The sequence below is a fragment of the Carassius gibelio genome, chromosome A16 (genome assembly GCF_023724105.1).
Source record: "Carassius gibelio isolate Cgi1373 ecotype wild population from Czech Republic chromosome A16, carGib1.2-hapl.c, whole genome shotgun sequence".
Lineage (NCBI taxonomy): Eukaryota > Metazoa > Chordata > Actinopteri > Cypriniformes > Cyprinidae > Carassius > Carassius gibelio.
The window spans coordinates 18762097-18775225 of record NC_068386.1 but is presented as its reverse complement, the minus strand read 5'-3'; the positions used below and the strand labels follow the sequence as shown (position 1 = coordinate 18775225).

Here is a 13129-nt window from a genome sequence, read left to right as displayed (position 1 = left end):
GAAGAAAAACCGACTGAATTGATCATTAGCAATGCTTTGTGGGATAGGCTCGTTCATTCTCTCAAGCTACTCACACTATTTTAATTTTGCCAGATTTTTTCCTTAATATTGTCAGATAATTTCCTAATCATTCTGGACTGTTGAATTGACTGTTTTAATGTGATTTATCTCAAGCTGACTGATTTGGCTGGAAGTTTAGAACTGTTTATTCAAATGTTTTACGGATAATTGCTTTACTGAAAGTCTAAGACGCAAATGAACAGAATTAGTGTAACAAGTAGGGTCAAAATGATGCTTAGCCGATGTCCTTTAACAATGCATATTCGTTTTAATAAATAATACATTTATTTATAGATTTTATTAATTATATTTGATGGATTTGATTAAGTCTGTAATTAAAGATAATCCTTCACTGTTGTCCAGTCTGAGGTTTTTGAGCAGTACCTGTTCTCTGTACTGATCTGCGTGTCTCCTTTCATCCTCCACCTGTATCAGAACTTCTTTGAGTTTCTTCTCTGTTTTCCTCACCAGCTTACTGGCCATGGCTCGCTCCCTAGGAAGGGAGAAAAGGGAGAGAGAGGACACACAAAACAGTCACATTACTGGCTTGATCTTCACAGTAAATTTAGATCCTTAAAAGAAGAACGTAACTGTTATTTTCTCGCGGTTTCAAAAAAGGTCTGCTCTTGTAAATGCAATACAATTTAAGAGTAACCATGGCTATCAAGCATGATTTTTAATTAATAATTTTCATTTGTTTGTCACACAAATTTATCAAATGGTTGATTCAATTCGAGCACATGGGATAACTCACTCAAGTCGTATATGCCAGTTTTATAATGCTTTTAATGATGATTAGGTCTGGTCTCCATTCACTTAAATTGCAAAAGAGCTGACGTTCTGCTAGACTTCTCTTTTTATGTTATTTTTTCATGGAATAAAGAATTTAAAAGACTATTCAATAATATTCAATCTAATAAAATGACTGATTTAACTGTACTGACACTGTTGAATGAGAACGTCATTTGGACTGAATTGAGCTAAACAATGATACTAACTCTGCAACATCTTCAATGTTATTGAACTGAATTGAATCAACACTGAACGTACTTGAGCTGAATATTCTGTAGAGCTGCGTCCGAGTAAAAACGTACGAATATTACATTTACATTTAAAAATGAATAATTGCAAACCTTGCAACATTAACACTCTTATTTTCCTGATTAGTCATGTAAAGCTACTTTGAAGCAATTGTATAAAAATGCTATTATGACTTCATTTGACTTTGCTAGAGTAAAAAACCATACAGGTTTGGAACGACATCTGTCCATTCAACTTCGACTTCCACGTTTTTCTTTAGCTCCCCCTCTGTTTTCTTACTGTCTCTCCTGCTCCAGTTGTTCCTCCACAGTTTCTATCTTGGCCTCCAGGGCGGCGACACTGAGGCGATGTTTCCCCTTCACAGCCCCCTCCATCTCACTGAGACGAGTTTTCAGCTCTTTATTCTGCCTCTCCAGAGTCTCTCGTGCGCTCTCGCTCTTCTGCGCCAGCGTCCTCTCTCCAGATAACTGGACTGTAAGTGTTTCAACCTAACAGAAAGAGATGGAGAGAGGGGCTCTGTCTCTCAGTGTTTTTCTGATAGTATAGTGCAAGTTTGTGAGTTTCTTTGTATACCTGTAAGGTGCTCTTCCTCTGCCTCTCGGCTAGTAGTTCAGCATTACTTTGTTCCTCCTCCAGCTCTTCCTCCAGCTGAGTGATTCTGGTCTCAAGACGACGCTTCTCTTCCAACAGTGCTGATCTGCAGGGGAAGCGAAGTTCACAACGTGGGTCATATTTACTTTTTTAATAAACGTGGACCTATGAATTGTGCACAATAAGACAAGGAACATGTATTAAGAAAGCAAAAAGGAGGTTTTCATCATCACTAGACCTCAACACAAGAAGAGATACTGACTTTCCAGTTGCACTGTTGAGGATTTCATCTGCCAGTTCATCTCTCTCCTGTTGGGCCTGTCTCCGCTGCGTCTCAGAAACAGCCAGCTCCTGAGAGAATATTATAATAAGATAGATATATATATTAGAGAGACTCACAGAGTTAAAATATCTTCTGGGTTACATAGGCAGAGTAGCATACCTCTGTCAGCTGTAATAGTTCTGCTTCTAACGTCTGCAGCCGTTTCTCGCTGTCCTTTGATTGGGCGACAATCTCGTCTCGAGCTAACTTGGTCTCATCAAGCTCACGAATAAGCTCCTTCATCTGAGTCTGAAAAACACACAGGAACACACTGGATATTCACATCAGGGCTCTTCAGCTGTCAGCCTGCGGGGCAAATCAGATACATGTTTCCAATGCATACGGCTACTTTAATTTATTTAAAAGAAATCTGATCATTGTTTTGAAATGACTGAGTTTTGGTTTACAATGAATATTCCAAACGTCACTCCTGATAAGCAACTAGTTATAATCACAACCTGGGACGGACTGGGAGTAAAAATGACCCTGGACTTTGACTAGGCCCGGCCCAAAGCAAACAGTGCGCGTAAACTCGACAACAACAAAAATAACGCCTGGCATGAGTGTCACAAGACTTAAATTGTGGCTCATGATACTGTACCAATCCAAATTTTAGCAATAGCACTGATGTTGACTAGATGTTGAGCTGGAGTGGGTGTCTTTCTCTGCTCTTGGTCTAAGCTCAACCTGAATAAACAACGATGGAATGGATAAAAAAAAAAAAAGTTTAATTCCAAGATAGCATGAATTTATTACTTAATAATCTTAATTTATGCAGTAATTAATCTTACTGCACAGATAATAATACCACATCTAAATGAAAATACACCATTATAAATGTAATGTCTGTTCTCAAAATCTTCAAATTTTGTAAGTATTGCTTTATAAGCTGTCTGGCTCACTTCTTTTTATTTAACTGCGAGGTGCTGCTGCTGGAAAATATTGCTATATATTTCATTTAGTTTGGGAGATTTAGTGGCTTCAGTATCTAAATTCTGAATTTTTTTATACCTCGCCTTCTCAGCCCCACCCTTTTCTTTCCGTTTTTTACCCGCGGACACGTTATGCATATTGTTTGTTTGTTTCTATGCTTCTTCTGTCTAACGTTAACGTCTTTTGCTGTTTATTTCTTCCTACTCTTCCACTTCTTCTTCTCCTTACTTGGCTGCCACCTACAGTACTGGAGTGTGAAACAGATTAGTGGGGAAAAAAAAACGCTGATGACTGCATGCTTGGCGGGCGGCGGGTACCAGCCGTTCTGTGATTCTCCAGATCACACAGATGGCCAGTCCGCCCCAACTCTCAACAACACGTTTTTATCATATGATGGTTAATTGAGCAGACGCACCTGGAGACGTTTCATCTGTCTAAGTGCTTCCTCTCTGCCTCGATTGGCTGCCTCCACCTGAGCCTCTGCCTCCTGCAGCTCTGTCTCCAGTTGTTTCTTGACAGTCAAAGCCTGAGCTCTCTGAGTTTTCTCCTCCTCAAGCATTGTTTCAAGTTCTCGCACCTGAACAAGTGATAGAAGAAACAAATATAAAGCATGAGAGAAAAGGAGGTCAAGATCAGTTCTTTTTAGCCCTGGACATCTTCAAATATGATCTTGTATCTTCACTTCTTCATACTGCTGAAGGCAGTTACCTGTTTGTTGAGTGCTCTCCTCTTTTCTTCCCCTTTCTCCTCCTTAGTGCTGATCTCTCTCTCAAACTGAGCTCTAAGAGCCTGAAGGGTGACTTCCAGTCTGAGGCGAGCGTTTTCCGCCTCTGTCAGCTCGTCCTCCAGCTCCTGGGTCTGTTCTTTCAGAGACTGGGCTTCCGTCTCCAAAGCCCTTCGAGAACGTTCTAGCTCATGCACCTGAGGAGACGTGACAAAGAAAAATTAAAATTAAGTATTTTTTGTCAAAGACCAGAATACGCTATTGTTATTACTATGCTATTACATGTTAATAAATATAATATAAGAGCATTGGTAAAAAGCAAGCTGTACATTTTTGCCCACGTCATCTTGGACGTTGACGAGCTGCTCCATCTCCAGGCGGAGCTGCTTATTAGTTCTCTCCAGCTCATCTCTCTGCTCTGTTGCTTCCTGCAAGGCTCTAGAGAGAGACAGGAAACGTGTCTCCTTCTCTCGACTCTCTGCTTCGGCGCGGTCCCGTTCCTCTAGCAGCCGAGAACTAACTGCTTTCTCCTCTGCCAAACACTGAAGGGTAAAGATCAAAGAGTGATGAATATCTAGAGCAGCACTACTCATTTTCGAGGCTTTTTACTTCTTTTTTTTACCACAGTCAATCCATCCATTAATCCAACCATTTAGCCATTATTAACCAGTCAATCTGTCCATCCATGCATCCATCTATTCGTCACTTCATCCATCTCTCCAGCCTTCCAAGTCAATCCGTTCATTCATTCACTCAATTCACCCATCCATCCATCATCCATCCATCCATCCATCCACCAGTCAATCCATTCATTCATCCAATCATTTCAACCTTCATCCATCCAATCAATCCATTCATCCATCCCTCCATCCATTATTCATTCATCAATCCATCTAATCCATCTCTCCCCATCCCATCAGCTGATGCATCTATCCATCCATCCACCACTCAATCTCTCCATCCATCCAACACTCAATCTATCCATTTATCTATTCATATGTCCTATCATCCTCAAATCATTCCATTATTCCATCCATCCATTACTCAATCCATCAATGAATCCATCCATCCAACACTTAATACATTCATCATTCCATCAATTTTTTCATGCATCCATTCAACCAGTCAAACCATCCACCCATCCATTCATCCCTTTAATCCACCAGTCAGTCCATTCATTCATCCAGTCAATCCATCCATCCATCCATCCATCCTCCCACTATGTGTTTCCTCCTGTACCTGATCAAATTTCTTCTGCCGCTTCTCCAAAGCAGTGCAGTTCTGTCTTTCTCTCTGTAAAGCAATGGTCATGTCCTCTATCTCTTCTCTCAGCCGTTCTTTCTGTCTCTCGATGCGTTCTTTCTCTTCTTCTTTTGCTCTCTCTCTCTGTATGGCGTTCTCCAGCTCTCTCTGCAACTTCCTCCTGGCCTCCTCCCCAGCCTCCACCGCTGAATTCACTTCCTCTGTCTGCCTCTTTAGATCAGACAGCTGCATGGACACATAAACATAATATCATCGAACAGAGTAAAGATACAACAACAGGGTTTTTTCTTGGGTGAAGAAATGGATGTGTACCTGTTGTGTATGGTTCTGAATCTGGCGTGTAAGTTCTCTGGTCTTCTCTTCCTCCTCTTCTAGCCTCTCCATCAATACAGCTTTTTCTTCCTCTAAAGCACGTACACGTGAGCCCAGTGCCAACTTCTGCCGTGTCTCTTCCTGCAGTAGCTCCTAAAACATAACACACACACATTAGACACAGATATTAAGCATGCTTAAGAGGCCACAGTCTCAGAGACGTCACATTTTCTAAGATCTGCTTTAAAATAGAACAACAATCAAAATGTGCAGAGAACCTCTGGCAGATCCTCTCTTATTCATCCATGTAAAAAGGGTTTCTTCAAAAGCAGTTCAGTTAAGTCCCATGAGCCTTATTAATATGTAGCAGAAAAGAGCAAATTAAAACCCAGACGCTAGTTACCTGCACATCATGTAGTTGGCTCTCCAGACTGCTGACCTCCTTACTCAGGCGGTGAGATTTGGACTCAGATGAGGATAGGGAACTGGTGAGAGACTCAAGCTCCGACTGAGAGGGAGAGATTTCAAAGTTAGGATGTTTTTAAAACTGGTTTGATTCGTTGGTTCATTTGTAACATCTAGATTGGCCAGCAAATTAACAGCTTGGACCAACTAATGACAGTTTGGACCAACTAGAAAACAGCTACCATGTACCAAAACAGCTACCAGCTTAAACTATATTTTCCAGAAAGGAAAGTACGTCTGTTTAAATATCATGGGCAAAAACAACTCTATTGTCATTGTCTACTTTCAAAAGTGTAGCAATGTACTGTAAGAATCATAGCTTACACAGAATTCACATGTTTACATGAATTGTACATCTTATCAGGTAGGGTGCTGTTCCCTGGTGCCCACCAGAATCTGGAAAACCGTTTTTTTTTTCCATAAACCAAGATATTAAACTTAAAACATGCTTGGGGCCACACTGTAAAAGCAAAATATTTCCTATGAAGCCCATTTCCTCTCTTTTTCGCCATTTGTACCTGGAGTTTACAGAGTCGTTCCTCTCGCTCCTCTCTTTCTCTCGCAGCCTGTGCGAGGCGTGCATTGAGTTCCTGTAACTGTCCCTCTGCTCTCTTTCTGCCCCTCTCGCTCTCCATCTTCCCTCCCTGTAAAGTCTTCAGCTCGGAGCTCAGGTTCATGCGCTCCTCCTCCAGAATGGCCTTCGTTTTCTCCAGAGACTGACGAGACTGTGAACATACACGCAAATCAATGGCTGGCACCTTAAGAAAACACTCCTGACTTCCCAGTGTAACAACAGCTAGTAAACATGTTTCAATCAACGTAAACGCTAAGACTCACTCTCTTGGCGTTGTCCAGCTGCTCCTGTAGGGAGTCTATAGCAGCGGTGTGTTTGATGCGGAGCTCTGACAGCTGGGCTTCGTGACGACGGGTCTCCTCCTCCAAACATCTCTGAAGCTCTCCTAATTCAGCTTCACGACGAGACCTAAACAAACACACACACTTAAACGTTAACCATAGTCTACCCTTCTGAAAAAGAAATAATGAATCTGCACTTGAAGTGTAACTCTTTTTTCAAAAACTGCACTTGTAGATAATATAATATGAATAAAAAAAAAAAAATGCAACTTAAGTGTGTATCATAAAACTGTTCTCTCTTTAAGAACACTTAAGTACGCATTTAAAAAGTGCACAGTTAAAGGTTTTAAAATACATATCTTTATGTTGTCATCTTTTGATGTGTTTTAAAGTACACTTATTTTGATGTACTGAAAACATAGAAAAGCACATGTAAATTACTTTTAATAAAATATTACATTTAAAGTTACTATATTTTAAATGCACTAAATTGTAACTTTATCATTACAAATGTGTAATTACACATAATTTAAAAACAAACTTCAATAGAAATTACATTAACATGCATTAAGTGTCCAAAAACATTACTTAAGTATATGCAAAGTATATTATTCCTGTAGTAAGCACTCTTTTCAAAATAATTAGGCAGAATTGTGTTTTTTCTCATTAGTTGACTCTTTAATATATTGAAATCAATCTTTAAAATGATATTTTTTTCAGTAGGTATATAAAGATTTTCACTAAATATGATTAAAAACACACCTGAGCTCTTGCTGAGCAGCTGTAGTGTCCAATGTATCTTCTAGTTCAGTCCTCAACGCCTCTAACTCCTCTCCCAGATCTCTCCTCTGTTTCTCAGCTCTCTCCCTCATTCCTCTTTCATTGTCCACCTCCTCTTTGAGCTCAGAGACCTGAGACATGGCCTCTCTGAGGGCTCTCTGAGCCTCTGCACGACGTGCCCCCTCTTCTTCCAGCCTGAGAGAGGATAAATGATGAGATGTCATTCTTGAGTACTATTACTTCTCAAAGTGATTCGCTATAAGGTAGACTTATGTTTGTGCATGTACCGTGACTGTAGTGTGGTGATCTCTTTCTCTCTTTGGCTCACACTGCCTCTCAGCTCAGTGACGAGTAAGCTCAGGTCAGACAGCTGCTCTTGGGCCTCCACTGCTTCTCCCTCCATCCGTCTCTTCCACTTCTCTTGTTCCAGACGGCCCTGCTCTTCCCTCTTCAGACGCTCTAAGGGAAAGGAAGATACACTTATATATCTGTTTGTGTTGCGTTTATGTACCTGTTAAGGAACAGTCCACCCCCAAAATAAGATTTTGTTATTTATTTGTTATTTGAATTCGGAATTAGCCTCATGCTACCCCAACCCATTAGCTGTTATTTCTACATGGAAGACAAAGGGAGAATTTTTTAAGAATCTTGATGCTGTCCTTTTCCATACCAATATGGCTCATACTGTAGTATGCAGTAATATTTCTTCTGAAGTCATATAAGCTACTTTTTGAGCTTGTAATATATAATTTCTTCAAAAACATAATTTTCTTGTGTTTGCTAAAAAAAAATCAGACATTATTATTTTAAAAAAAATTCATACTGTATGTTTTAAGTGGTTTCTTATGCTCACAAAGGCTGCATTTTTTATGGTAACCAAAATGCAGTAAAAGAGCAATATTATGAAATATAATAACAATTTAAAATGATACATTTTAAAATGTAATTTATCTCTGTGCTGGAGATGTTGATTTGTCAGCTGTCATTAGTCCAGTCTTCAGTGTCATGTGACCATTCAGTAATCATTCTAATTAGTTGATTTGTTATTTAAAGACCCTGTAAAGTCAATTCTGATAATTGTTTCTAAACACATTATAAATGTTAAAAATGTATTGCTGAAACAGATTACAAAGACTGTGAATTCTGTAATACTGAATAGTGGAGCTAGACCGTTAAACAGATTTTCACCCAATCTGTGCTCAGGATTTTTTGGGCGCGGCTAAAACGGTGGCTCGATGATGCACTGGAGTCACGATCATGGCCCCTCCCCTAACTATAATAACTGTCGATGACTCACCGGAGCTAATATGTATAGCTTTGTAAATCCAATTAAGCTGCAAGGAGCATCCATTCAGGCTGTATTTGACAGTTAAGAGGGGGCAGCTTTCCCGTGAGTGGGTGTGGTTTCAGCACAGACAGCGGACACGCCCTCAAAGAGCAGAGGATACCGCAAATTTTTCGAGATTTTGATAACTTATTTTATGTACTTAGCTGATTTTTGTGCTTAATAATATTTTTTTCTGTGTTTTGGCAAACTCAAATTCTTAATGTTGACTTTACAGGGACTTTAAGAAATATTTCTTATTTATTATCGATAGAAATCGATATTGTGAAAACCATAATATATTTTTTCAGGATTCTTTGGTTTATTTGCATTATAAATTGCATTTTTTTTGTAACAATCAAAAGTCACTTTTGCCCGATTTAATGTGCCCCGGTTTTTCATTGCTTAATAAACACAAGGACAGTTACCTTCTAAATCAGCGATGACAGCTTCCTGTTTGTTTTTCAGCTTGTTAAGACTCTTCACCTTCTCCTCTTCCTCTGTGAGTTGGTCGGTCACTTCATTCAGTCTCTCTTCCAGCTGTTTTTTCTCCTGAGAGAGAGAAAAGTGCATGAGTTACTGTACCACTGGAGTTGCATTCAAACAACAATGCTCTTCTGTTTAACTACCTTGCTTAATCTGTCTCTCTGCTCTCCCAAAGCCAAAGTCTCGGACTCCAGACTTTTCACTTTGCTTTCCAGGGTGACTTTCTCCAGCTGGAGACGCTGACGTGTCCCCTCTTCCTCTTCTAGCTGTTCCTCCAGATCCTGAGTGAAAGAAACAGAACAGTGATGTTGGCAGAAGATCCTCAACAGTGGGCACCATACACAGACCCATCCTCCTCACCTGCACATGTTGCTGTATTCGCTTCTTCTCAGTGGTCAGCTGAAGGGTCCTCTCCTCTTCCTCCTCCAATCGGCTCTCAAGCTCTCCCAACACATCTTCAAGCTCCTGTTTGCGACTGGCCAGCCGTGCTCTCATTTCCTCTGCCTCTGCGAATAACTCGGCCTCCGCCTGCAGCTGGTCAGTCAGTACTGACTTCTCCTCCATCAGCTTTCAAAGAGGACAACAAGATGAATGTGGAAATCAAACAAATGGACACTTTCTTGTTTTGGTGCACTAACATGCAAAACAAAATTGAGTGAACCAAGGGAAAAATGTTACCTGTTGGTTTTTTCTGTCCAGTTCAGAGAAGTCATGCTCTAGTTTACTCAGGTTGTCTTTGGCTTTCTGAAGCTGTGCTTCCCGAGCTTGAATCTCTTCATCCTGGCGGGTCACCTGTAGCAAGGGCTTCACCTGGAGAAGAGGTCAAAGGTCACAAAGCAAATTAACACAAAAGACGTGCATGCAAAGTTTGGGGTCAGCATGATTTTTTTTTTTAATAAGGCAATTAATATTTTAAAAGAAAACAACAATAAATATTAACTTTATTTTTGTTAATTTGTAATAATTAATATTTTAATAAGATTGATCAAATGTGTCAACAGTTATATTGAATACTTTTAACAAAAAAAATTATGAACACAGTAGTACAGTTTATATAGAAATATTAAATAAATCAACCACCTTAAAAATTTTATTGAGCATCAAATCAGCATATTATAATAATTTCTAAATTTTCTTATGACACTGAAAACTGTAGTAATGTCTGCTGAAAATTCAGCTTTCCCATCACTGGAATAAATTACATTTTAAATTTTTATAAAAAAAATATAAAACAGTTATTTTAAAGTGTAATTACATTTCACAACATTACCATTTTTACTGTATTTAATCAAAAATATATGCAGCATTAGAGAACATAGGAGACTTCCTTCAAAAACTTTGTTGGTCCTTAACCTTTGAACTGTGTGTAATTCTGAGTGTCCAGTAAGAGAGTATGGAGCACATTAACACACTATTACATTACATATTGATAAAAATCTTCCATATTTGTGTTTGCATGCTAACAGCATTCTAACTAAATGCATTACCTTAAAATTCATTATTAGTCCTACTTAATTTTTTAAAGTTTATATTTCATGTTGTGTAGTGTTGTGTGCTACCTTGGTGAAGAGTCTCCACCACTGCCAGTTTCTGAGCTTCAGGTAGGCCGCACAGTTCCTCTGCATCACACGCATTGCACTGAGCTGCTGCTGCTTCTTATGGAACGCCCTGAAAGAACAGGTCAATTAATCCATACACATATTACACAGCACCAACCTACCTACCACATACACACACACACACACACACACACACACACACAGACGTTTACCTCCTGGCAAGGTATCCACGGGTCACGCTCTGGAAGCGGATGATGGTGTCAGTGATCTTCAAGTCTCGTTCTTCCTCCAGGTGAGCCAGAACTCCAGCCCGGAAGAACACCTTACTCTGTCCCACCCGGAAAAGATTCTTGTCCAGCTCCAAAGCGCTGATCTATAAGTACAGGAACAATACATAAATCAATAACCTGTATTAACTCAACTCCAGAATACTAATCAGAGATCTGGATAAAACACTAGAGCATCATTGACCTTCCCTACTCTGATCCTAAAGCATCTGTGCTGTTCACATTTATTAATCAGAAACTAATAAAATATAATATCCTCTATCAAATCAATACTGTGAACTCAGCACAAAAGGTTTATGTTTGAATGACACTTACCATTAGCTCACACGCCTGTTTGCCATCCATAAAGGTTCGAGGAATAGCATTTGGAGTCAAGATCTCATACCTGAGATGAATAAGACAATATAATGTTATTTAGCTATAAACGTTCACTTACTTTACTTATGTTAATGGAGACATTCCATAGACTTCGATTTTTTAATATACAGCTAGTTATGAATAACCTTTAGTTCACTACTGGGTACAATTTTTCCCTCAAACTATGGTTAAGCAGGATTCACACACACCTCTGTCTGAACTCCTGGAATGGGATGCGGTTCGGGAAGCCCTGTCTGCAGATCCTGATTCCCTCCAGCACCCCATTACACCTCAACTGATCCAGAACCAAATGAGGACTCAACTTCCCTGCCTGTGATCATTTAAAGAACAAACAATTAGGCAAGCTCCGATATAAAAAAATGCTGGAACAACTGATATTACATTCAATACTATATTATACTCTAAAATAAATAAAAAATAAAACACTTCAAATCAATCCCACAATGCACAAAAAAACGCTGGTAGAGAATACCCATAATACACTGTGAGAGTCAAACAGAATGAATTGCCGCATCTTGCCAAAAGATGGCATCCACAGCTGAATCATCCGTCCATCCATTCATTTTACAAAGCGCTCGTCCACGACATACAGCGTAATACAACACAGGTATAAATTAATTGTAAATTGATTATTAAATTGTATAATCATAGTTTCAAGTTCAAGATAAATCCTTTAATCTTACTACTGGAGCTGGTAGCTTACCAGTTTCAAATGATTATTAAACCTCAAACACAAACTATGAAAAACGACAGTCCTTCCGGTGCACTCCGTGTCCAAATTCACTCACTCTTTCTAGTGAACTGAATAAGTGGCCTAATGTAGTGAATGAGGGTACAGGGGGTAATTTTGGATTCAGACAGAAAATATACACAGATAAAAATAAATTTGAATTAACATTTTGTTCAACCCTACAATAAAAATATTACTATCAGTTATATATTATATGAATCTTTTAAAAAGGCACTTCAGTCAAACGTTAAAGGGATACTCCACCCCAAAATGAAAATTTTGTCATTCATCACTTAGCTCCAAACCCATAAAAGTTTCGTTCATCTTCGGAACACAATTTAAGATATTTTGGATGAAAACCGGGAGGCTTATGACAGTCCCATGGACTGCCAAGTTAGTAACACTATCAAAGTCCAGAAAAGTATGAAATGCATCATCAGAATAGTCCATCTGACATCAGTGGTTCAACCGTAATGTTATGAAGCGACAATAATATTGTTTGTTAGTGAAGAAAACAAAAATAAAGACTTTATTCAACAATTCCTTTGTCAACAGTTTCCTCTGTGTCTCTCCACATCACTCAAACTGCCTACAGTCTTCTGTGTCAGCCGCGCCACAAGGATGTGCTGTTTTCTTTCAATTCAAAGCATAACACACATAGAAACAGTGCATCCTTGTTGAACCACAGATGGAAGATGGACTATTCTGGCGATGCTTTTCATACTTTTCTAGACCTCGACAATGTAACTTACTTGGAAGTCTATGGGACATAACCCTCGTGTTTTCATCCAAAATATCTTAAATTGTGTTTCCGAAGATGAACTAAGCTTTTACAGGTGTGGAACGACATGGGGGCAAGTGATTACTGGCTACTTTTACATGCACCCAAATAATCTGTTTGTAATTGGATTGATGGCTTAATTGGATTGAAAAACTTAATATAAACACTTTAATCGATCCGATTGAGCTCGATCCGAATGAAATTTCGATCGGATTGAAGGGGATGGTTTATTCCTCTT

General features: G+C 39.2%; 1 protein-coding gene across 2 annotated transcripts in view; it reads right to left on the bottom strand.

Annotated features, from left to right (window-relative positions):
• Positions 1-13129, bottom strand: part of LOC128031116 (myosin-10-like) — a 41678-nt gene that overhangs the window by 5257 nt on the left and 23292 nt on the right. For both annotated transcript variants that reach the window (XM_052619351.1, XM_052619352.1), the window contains 23 exons: positions 11569-11690; positions 11318-11387; positions 10928-11088; positions 10716-10824; positions 9835-9966; positions 9517-9723; positions 9300-9437; positions 9099-9222; positions 7634-7805; positions 7329-7541; positions 6549-6693; positions 6230-6436; positions 5650-5754; positions 5247-5399; positions 4911-5159; positions 4001-4213; positions 3656-3868; positions 3363-3524; positions 2135-2263; positions 1955-2043; positions 1675-1798; positions 1381-1589; positions 445-553 (listed from right to left, as the gene is read on the bottom strand). In XM_052619351.1, the coding sequence (XP_052475311.1) occupies positions 445-553; positions 1381-1589; positions 1675-1798; positions 1955-2043; positions 2135-2263; positions 3363-3524; positions 3656-3868; positions 4001-4213; positions 4911-5159; positions 5247-5399; positions 5650-5754; positions 6230-6436; positions 6549-6693; positions 7329-7541; positions 7634-7805; positions 9099-9222; positions 9300-9437; positions 9517-9723; positions 9835-9966; positions 10716-10824; positions 10928-11088; positions 11318-11387; positions 11569-11690 (3555 nt within the window). The remainder of the gene's footprint in view (positions 1-444; positions 554-1380; positions 1590-1674; positions 1799-1954; positions 2044-2134; positions 2264-3362; positions 3525-3655; positions 3869-4000; positions 4214-4910; positions 5160-5246; positions 5400-5649; positions 5755-6229; positions 6437-6548; positions 6694-7328; positions 7542-7633; positions 7806-9098; positions 9223-9299; positions 9438-9516; positions 9724-9834; positions 9967-10715; positions 10825-10927; positions 11089-11317; positions 11388-11568; positions 11691-13129) is intronic.